Source organism: Pteropus alecto, unplaced genomic scaffold, assembly GCF_000325575.1.
Source record: "Pteropus alecto unplaced genomic scaffold, ASM32557v1 scaffold40, whole genome shotgun sequence".
In the NCBI taxonomy this organism is placed as follows: Eukaryota; Metazoa; Chordata; class Mammalia; order Chiroptera; family Pteropodidae; genus Pteropus; species Pteropus alecto.
This window is the reverse complement of record NW_006431919.1, coordinates 8,800,014-8,809,681: the sequence shown is the minus strand read 5'-3', so window position 1 is coordinate 8,809,681 and position 9,668 is coordinate 8,800,014. Positions and strand designations below refer to the sequence as shown.

The following is a 9,668-nucleotide window of genomic DNA, read 5'->3' as shown; positions in this document are numbered from 1 at the left end:
AACTCCCAGTGCTGTGTATTCACTCATTTGCAAGTCCTCGTGTTAGGCAGACAGGAAAGATGTAATTGCTGCTTATGAGACATTCACAGCTTGGAGAGAGAGGGAGGGAGGGAAGCCCATCGGTCAGGAGGCTGCTAGGGAGAAGCAGCTCTGTGGTGTTCGGGTGTGTGCAAGGGGTACCTATTCAGTCTCAGGGTCTCTGTCTTCCTGGCACCCCCAGCGCCTTGGGATGGACCCCAGCACTGTTTCTTCATGGTTGTATGATTTCATAAAGTTTTCAAAAGTAAGCTCTATTAACCGAGATTGGTTAGGACCACTGTCTCTTTCCACTCTGACACCCCTCTGTCATATTTCCCCTCACGTGGGTGTTAGTGTAGAGAACATGGGTGTTTGGGGGAACTAACTAAGAGTTAAGGTACCTTTTTATTTGGATCCTGTTGAATATACGCATGTGGTTTGCAGTTTTTTCTTTCTACATAGCTAGGTCATCGCCAGCCCGAGTTAGAGCAAGGTGGAAAAACAGCTTCTAGAAATACTCCCTTGTCCAGATGCTGACTCACCCGACCTTGCAACATTGAGAGGTAGGATCAGAGACTGGCCCCCGAGAGGAGGGAGTCCTGTGGTGCTGGGACCACGCGTGGGTGGCGGAGGTGAATCAAAGTCTGAAATGTGTGCGGCCAGAAACCAAATTGCGAAAAAGTCATTCAAATTTGTTGTTTCCCTAAATTTGATAAAAACCTTAGAGATGTATGCAACAGCAGCAATAAGAAGTTGAAGCTGAAAAAAGTCTGGAGTATCCATAATAAAAGAGAAATTTTGACTTATCTTGCTAGGGGAAGACCTCATTGTTTTTATATTCTTTATGTCCTCACCAGAGTATGGTGCCTCTCGGTTGCTGAATGACAGGCAGCCCCTTGCCCTTCCTTTCCCTTTCTCAGAATTGGCTTTGGTTCCCCCAGTTTCTTCCTGGGCTTCCATAACCCTCAGGCCTAGGATGTCCCCAGTGATGAACTGCTTAGCATTATCTGGTTTCCTAGATGTGAAGCCAGGTTCTATCACTAATCAGCTGGGTGGCCTGAGGCAAACCACTCAAGCTCTCTAAGCTTCAGTTTCCTCATCTATAAGATAGGGAGTAGAAGAGTGCCCCCGCCCGCCACCCCGCTCCCTTCATAAGCCTCTGGAGAGGAGTGAATGACAAAATGCATGGAAAGTCCCCCAAGCCTGATGTAGCACAGTGAGACTGGCACGCGGCCAGACCTAATAGATGGTAGTTATTAGTATTATTATTATCAGATGTGGCCAGGGAGCACAGTGACTGCAGAAACATCCTGCAGACATGGAAGAAAGCAATTTCCCGGTGTGGCCTGGCAGCCATCAGTTATTTTTATGAGCCACACACATACTCAGGTAAAGGCATCGCCTGCATTACAGATCTTAATAGGCCCATCTGTGATGGCTCTGCGGTTACACACGCACCCACTGGCATTGCCGTGGCCTGCTTCGCCCCAGCTGGACTGGGGACCTCCTTCACGAATGGCCCTCATTCTGTCATACCTGAGAAGCATGACCCTCCACATATCACCTTTCCCTCTCTCCATCCCTCTGTCCAAGTTCTCTGAATCTCACGGCAAAGCCGAGGCTAACACATCAATTCCGTCTTTTTTGCTTTGCATCCCATCCCTCCCTCCTCCCTGCTTCCTGCTAGAAATATTTATTGTGTCCTATCACCATAGTGTGTGCCATGATTCCAAGACTTTTGCCAAGTAAGACATTAAACACACACACACACACACACACACACACACACACAAATAACTATCGCTACCACTTATTACCATCGTTCCAACAAAAAATGCGATTTCGGTGTCCCAAAATAGAAAGGACATAGTCTTTAGAATAAAAAGACAGTCATTTATATTAAATACATTTGGAAAAACATAGAATTTTCCTAATTTTTTTTCTCATTTTGTCATGAGCCAGTACAAATTTTATCATCCACGGGCACCAGACAAACGTTTGGGAAGCACTGCAGTAACAACAGGAATGATAACAAATGTTTATTGAGTGCCAAATGCGGAGTTTGACTGACTTTACCATTTACTAGCTGTGTGACGCAAACTACCTAACCTCTCTGAACTCTTGTTCCCTAACCTATAAACACAGGGATGACAAAGCTTGCTTGCAGAGGGGCTGCGAGAGTTATGAGCGATACAGAGCATTCAGTGTCGAGCGGTGCACCTGGTACATTGGAGATGCTGCTTCCACAGTGCTCATTTTCTTCCTCCTCTCCAGGGAGGCTCTAGTTTAAAGAATTCCCTTTCCCTCCTGCCAACCTTCCTGCTTTCCTCCATATGGACTGGCTCAAGGGGCTGGGCAGGATTGGGATGCTTCTGGTTGCATTACAGGAAGCTTAATTAAGCTTTCTCAGCTCTCCATTGGGTGTGATACCAGGGGTTCCTAGGCATACGGAGCACTGATGCTATCTATACTGCTGGCTGCATAAGAATCACCTGGGAGACTTGTTAAAAATCAAGATTCTCAGCCACATCACAAGAGAGTCTAATACCATAGGTCTGCAGTGAGGCCCAAGAATCTACACTTTTTAAAACAGCCCCCCGACAGACATTTCTGATGAGCAGCTAGGTGAGCTGTTAGTCACGGGTCTTGGCTTTCGAGCTGGGACATTCTTACTACTCAACTCACAAGACTGTTTGGAAGATTGTTCTTAGTATGGCGTCCTGTGGGCCCTGATGAATGGTCCAAGGAAGGTCTTGGGAGAAATTCTCTTGGCCTTGTGTTTCAAAACCCATCCACCCCCGCCCCCGCCCCCACCCCAGTCCCATATTCTCCATCTCAACAAATGGTACCGCCATCACCCAGAAATCTCAAGGCTATTGCAGACACATTCCTTGCTCTCACTAACCATCCTACATCATAACCAATCCATCCTCAAGTCCTTGAATCTGTCCACTTCTCTCTACCTCCACCGCCACCAGCTTGGTTTAAGTTACCCCCAGCTCACACTGGGATCGTGGCCTCCTAACTGCCCCATCTCTGGTCTGTGTTCCACACAGCAGCCTGAATTGTCTTTTAAAGACCTAATTCAGATTCTATCTCTTTTCTGCTTCAAACTCTTCAGTAGTGGCCAATGCAACTTAAGATAAAATCTGAAGTCTTTAATGTGGCTTAAAGTTCCTTCATGGCCTGGCCTCTTCCCACTCTTCCAGCCTTGACTGGTGCCTGCCTCCTGTCTGTCCTCCAGGCTCTTCCAGTTCCTCGCCAGCTCCTGCCTCAGCACTCTCAGGGGCACCCTTCCTTCTGCCCAGAGCTTTCTTCTTCTACCTGCCTCCTTCATTGAATTGGTTCCTCCAAACTGTTCAGAGTTCTGCCTAAATGTCACTTAGGAACCCCTATGATATACTGATTCCTGTTATAGACTTCTAATTGCATCTAACCTCCTTTCTTCAAGCCACTTATCATGATTGGCATAGATGTTTATTTGTGTGCATGTGTTTTTCAAATTATCTGTGTTCCCTCCTAGACCTAAATCTTATAAGAGCATGGAACATAGCTGTTCTGATCACTCTATCTCTAGCACAATGCCTAGACATAACAGGCATGTAATAAATACATACTTATTTAGTGAATGAATGAGTGAATGAAGGATTGAATGATTAATGATATAGAGCTCGAATCCTAGATGAGGGCAAGGTCCTACTTTTTCCTTCTGGCTGAGGGTGATGAAAATTCTTGAGAGACCCCATACTACACAGTGCAGGAGGTATGGCGAAAATCTAGCCCTGAGCTAGAATGCGAATGAACTTCCCTGACATCTTATGGGTAAGTCTTTCTTCAGGGATGAATGGGAAGTAGAAGAAAGCCAGGGCTTTTAACAAAAGTGCAATACCAGCTTTTGACAGGTGGCTCTGGGTTCCTAGAGGACATTTGCTATGAGAGTAGGTTGAGACCGAAAAGTAAAAAGGCCAGACTTCTGCTGGGTGCAGTGCAACTGATTCGTGCCTGTTCTGACAGATCTGGATTCAAGTCTTGGCTCTATCATTTACTTGCTGTGTGACGCTGGGTAAGAAGACTAACCTATCTGAGCTTCAGTATAGTCATCTGAAGAGAGGGAGCAATAACTCTTTCCTGTCAGGGTAGCTGTAAGGATTAATGAGATAATGTCTGTACAGGGCCAAGCAGAATGTCTGGTCCACAGGATGTGCTTCATGATAATATAATCTCACTAAGCTGTAAGCCTCCTGAAGGCAGGAGCCATGTTTCTTTTTGGCTCCCAGTGATTAATGTAGTGCTTAGCACATAGTAGGGGCTTTTAGGAAGTCTTGATTAATGATTTCATAAATGGTCGAATGTATTTTTCTTCAGTAGGATTTCTCCTTTCCAGGAAGGATTCCCTGTATATAAAAATTTCCTGTAACTCAAACCAACTACTTTCCTTGAGAGCAACTCAAATCCCTGTGCTTTGAAACCTCTGAGCTGGAGGATTAGTCTGTCTTTATGGAGGTGGCTCTCTCTTGAGTCATCTCTGAGACCCTCACCCTTCCTTGTGCTCTTGAGGAAGGTGGGGATTCATCAGCCCCACTTTGAATGAGAATACTGCAGAAACAAATCAATGGTGAGAGGAATTCCTATTTGGTTCCAGTACTATAGAGAGCACAACTGTTTCTTTGAAATTGACCTTCATTTATTTGGAGGGGAAAGCATTTAGTTCAATAATGGCTTCCTGGTCCCTTTCAGCATTTTAAAAGACAAGAAAGATTTGGAGCGAGGCAAGGTTCCAGTGTTTTCTAAACAACGTACTATGCCCAGCTACCAGTTGGCTGCCCGGCACTTCCTGTCGTCCCTCCCTCCCCATCTTTCCCCCCAATACAATGCACCTCCCTCAAGAGCCCAGACACTTCTCGAGACCCTGACCAGGCCTTCCTCAGAAGGGTGAGAGCTGGCCTTCATTATAATGCCAAGCAGCTGAAGATTCCTTGGACCTCTTGCTCATGGCCCGTCGAGTAGAAATGCTACTATCTTATATTCCAGCTATTTCCTGTCCCTCCATGGCCTGATTCCAGGGGTCAAATAAAGAGATCTTTGCTTGGTGGAACCCATCCCCGCTCCCAAGTAAGTGAGAGCTGGTCCCTATCCCAGCTTGGTCTGAGGCCACAAGGGAAGGGTGGGGAGGAGGTAGGGAGGGTGTCACAGGTGGGGAGGGCTCTGCAGGAGATGAGAGGCCCCCCTTTTGCAGGCAGCCCAACCCTGCTCACGAAAATAAAAATAAGGAAGGAAGGTAAACAAATGGAACCCCTGACCAGGACCCTGCAGGGGGCATGGCTATTTTTCCTCCTTCCCAGGAGGAATCCCAACCCTCCTCTCCCAGGGAGAAGACAAACATGGCTATGGAAATCTCTAACCAGCCAGGGCCCTGAAAGTCTATTGCCCATTGGAAGTTACTCCCACCTGCTCGTCCGTTTGCCAACCCCTGTCTCCCCCAGATCTGCTTTCTCCCCTTATGAGTGAACAGTCTTTCATGGAAAATTTAGAATTTGGAACCTTCCTCAGATTCCAAAGGAGTTATTGTTCTACATCATGTTACTTTTATTTGGGTGTTATTTGAACTCAGAGGGAGTAGAAACCCATATCTCGGTTTTGCTTGGATGCTAAATCATTAAGAACACGTTAGTTAAACACCTTCTCTGTTTGAAGCTCTTGTGTACCTTTCAGAGTCCACCCCAAACCCAAGGCAGGTGTTCCCCACCTGCCAAGGCTTGTGAGGGTCGCTGGGGAGAAGAATGTGGGTGGAGTTGGCTCAGGGAGAGCACACTGGGAGATCTCCAGGAAATAACGGCATGGATGGACAGAAAGTTTTCACGGCAAGGAGAAGAGAAACAAGCTCTGATAGTATCGTGGTGGCAAGAACGTCTTACTTTCTATGGTGTGGAAGCCAAGGACCTAAGATGTTAGGGGGATAAGGTCTCAGAAAGGCATAAACAGAAGGAAGGAAAAGTAGAGAGAATGTGAGTGAGGAAAAACTGAGGTGGGCCTGAAGAGCAGGACCCAGAGACAAGACACACTACCCTGCATCACCCTGTGGCTGGGGAAGCACTAAGCTCTGCAGTATTTAAAATCTTGGCATCCAGGAAGCGGGAGGCTGACAGTTGCTGAGAGGTCCTCTGACCATTAATTCTCAAAGCCTTGTCTGTAGACCACCTCCTCAGAATCACCTGGGATCCATCTGACCTACTGAGTCAGTCTCTGTGAGTTAGGCCTAAGAAGCTGAATGTTTATCAGGTTCCACAGATGATTCTGATCCTTATTACAGATTGTGAGCCCTTGATCTAGTCCAATACTCTGGCTCTCTGAAAGTGAGATCTGAAGCCCAGAGAGGTAAAGCAATGAGCCTAAGGGCATGGAACTACCTGATGTGAAATCTCCCGTGGGAACTAGATTGCTCCTGGTCCCCGAAGCAGTGCTGTTTCCATTTCAGCATGCTAGCAGCCTCTCCATCTATTTGGAGCTGTTTTCTTGACCCTTACAGTGAAAGCCGGTACCTTTGATCCATCCCTGCAACTTGCTGGGACCATCTCCTTCCTGAGGATACTCTGGTCATAGCCTCTGCAGGCCAGTGGGCAGGAGCAGAAGGAAGAAAGGCCCAGTTCTCTTTTGAGCCTTTAGTAACGGGTGTGGGGTTGGTAAATAAGTAGAGGAGGAGAAAACATACTGTTATAGTTGAGGGGTGACTGGGGTTTGGTTTGTAGTACTAAGAGCTAATTTTCCTTGAGCATTTGCTGTGCACCAGACACTGTATTAAGTCCTCTCCATGCACTAGTGCAAATCCCATGGAGCAAATAGTAATTAGCCCTATTTTACAGATGAAGAAGCTGAGGCTCGCAGAGGAGCGGTCTTTTTCCCAAGGTCACTTAGCTAATAAGTGGCCAAATGACTTCCACGTACAACAGTGCACTGTGTATTGCCCAATGCAATGTGAACTGTCACCCACTTTAACCTGCAAAAGGACTCTAAGACCTTGGGAAGAGAAGAAAGCTTCTCTGCAGTGGGATATGATCACTTCTGGGAGCAGACTTCGAACCTTTTCCACTTATCGCACTGACAGTATTTCTGACAAGCATTAGCCTGCCTCAGAAAGGACGACATGGAGAGTAGGTTAAATAGCTTTTTGTCTTCATCTTTTTAAAATGGAAACTTTTGATATCAGTTCGCTTTTCTTCCATTTGCTTCTTTCTCTTGAAAGCAGTGTGCTTTCAGAATTTTGGTTACTCGAGGGATTTGATTGTGTCGGGTTCTGAGTCCCTGGTGTGACTGCAGGCATGTGTGGTCCATGGCATGTAGCAGCCGCTACCTCTTCTGATATCACAGCACATGACTTCGCCGTGATCACCTCCCTCCATTCATTTTCTGAAGTGTTCCCCAAGGATAAGAGACGAAATCAAAGCAGATCAGTGCCTTAGAGGAGGGACACGTGTTTTCCAGGCCATGTGGACAGCATGTCACAGTACCCTCTTCTAGGTCTGCCTCCTAACCAGACCTCTTCTTCCTCAGAAGAGATCAGTCAGGCAGCCTTTTGAACAACTCAGTAGGACCACCAAGCAAAAGAAGATGGATATGTTTTTATAGGAGGGGAAGGACTCAGTTTCATCCTAGCAGGATTTGGTGTCTGGCAGCTGAAGGTGAGGGATAACTATAATTTAATTCTGGGTATTTCATAAATCCCCAGAGTTAGGAACACTTTTGGGTGAAAACTGAGTATGCGTGACCCTCTGGTCATCTTCCTTCTCTTTCAAATCTCAGGCTTTAGATAACTTAAGGGCCAGTGGGGCTGTGTGGCAGTAAAATGCTCTTATTAACTCCTAATGAAGGGAGAGCACTGAGGTGACAGCGAGCAGTGAAGGGAGGAGGGGAGAACGCAGCTTCTGCAAGGCTCCTGAGCAGCGCGGGGCTCTGCAAGAGCCCTGAAATGCTGAATGAAAACTGCCTTCCTGTGTAAGAGCTGCCTCCCTGCTTCCCAAATGCCGCGTCTGCGGTGACTACAAACTACTTTGTATGCTGCATTCGTGACGCTGCCTTAGCCTGCACATCATTACTACAGAAATAACGCCGGTGTGATGCTCAAGTCCAGTGGCCTTTTTAATTATTAAACCGAGGCTGTCGAATGAGTCATTCTGCACACCAGATTTTCCTCCCTTGGTTTTATTTCCAGCGACTAGTACCTTAGCGTGTTCCACTAATACCTAAGTTGGTTCTTAGCCAGCTACCCAATCTGCAAAGCCTTTGCAGAACAAACAATATTCTCCAATCTCTAAACATACACAGACTGCATAAAAAAACAAGACCCACAAAGAACTTTCCAGTAGGTTCATTAGTACCAAGATCAGAAAACGCCCCGCGCCCGTCCACCAGTCCCCGACTTACCAAGTGGCAGAGCGATGAAGAAGGGAAGCCAACACAAGATGAACATGCCGACCACTATGCCCAAGGTCTTGGCTGCTTTCTTTTCCCTGGAGAACTTAAAAAGTTTGACAGCTATGGAACTCCTGGGGTTGTGGCCCTTGGCCTTGGTACTGCTGAGGGTGTCCTCGTGAAAGTTCTTGGAGTGGATCCTCAGGGTCAGCTCCTTGGAGTTGGACATCTCCCTCATGACTCCGGCCTCCAGGTTCTTGGTGGTCCTCTTGGCAACGATGTAGACGCGGCAGTACATGACCAGAATGACTGCCAGAGGGATGTAAAAGGAGCCCAAGGAGGAGAAGAGGGCGTAGAAGGGTTCTTCAGTGACCCCGCATTCCTTGTCATCGTTGGGCGCTGGCTCCTTCCACCCGAGGAGTGGCCCGATGGAGATGACCGTGGACAAGACCCAGACACTGAGGAGCGCCAAGATGGCCTTCCTCCGGGTGACCAGCGTGGGGTACTGCAGGGAGTAGCGCACCCCAATGTAGCGATCGATGGAGATGGCGCACAGGCTCAGGATAGAGGCGGTGCAGCACAGCACGTCCACGGCGGCCCAGATGTCGCAGAAGATCCGGCCCAGCACCCAGTAGCCCAGCACCTCCAGGGCGGCGGAGAAGGGCAGCACGGTGAAGCTTAGCAGCAGGTCGGCGATGGCCAGGTTGACGATGAAGTAGTTGGTGGGCGTCCGCAGGTGACGGTTGCAGGCCACGGACAAGATGACTAAGATATTGCCCACGATGGCAAACAGGATGAAGGCGCCCAGCACCAGGCCCACGGAGATGGCCCTGGTGATGTCCAGCTGGGGCAGTGTGGAGTTGCTCGAGGTCTGGTTGGGGCCAGTGAAGTTGGCATTTTTAAACTCTCCCCAGTGGGCAGGTGCTGATGTGTTGTGGCCGGTGTCCAGGTCGGGATTCATTTTAGAGTCCGCCCTCCATAGCCAAGGGGGTTGACAGGGCTGGAAGGGCTGCGGCCAAGGCTCCTCAGCTGCCCTGAAACTTTGCCTCCCCCATGGTGGTCTTCTTCCCAGAGGTGCCCTCCTGGCGAGGAGTCATCTTCCCCGAGCAGCCCAGCCCGGCGGCACGTCTCCTCCTGCACCGCGCCGCTCGCTTGCCTGTCAGAGGGAGGAGGAGAGAGGGGACGAGGCGGCAGCTCCAAGTTAATGGTCCACGTCAGGCGCGCCGGCCCGGCTCGCGGGGGAG

The 9,668-nt window shown here is 48.5% G+C and overlaps 1 protein-coding gene across 1 annotated transcript in view; it reads right to left on the bottom strand.

Moving 5' to 3' along the window:
• Positions 1-9,662, bottom strand: part of ADRA1B (adrenoceptor alpha 1B) — a 44,147-nt gene extending 34,485 nt beyond the window's left edge. Inside the window, exon 1 of the mRNA XM_025043163.1 lies at positions 8,437-9,662. Coding sequence (XP_024898931.1) covers positions 8,437-9,385 — 949 coding nt within the window. The 5' untranslated portion in view covers positions 9,386-9,662. The remainder of the gene's footprint in view (positions 1-8,436) is intronic.
• Between the last annotated feature and the right edge of the window lie 6 nt (positions 9,663-9,668).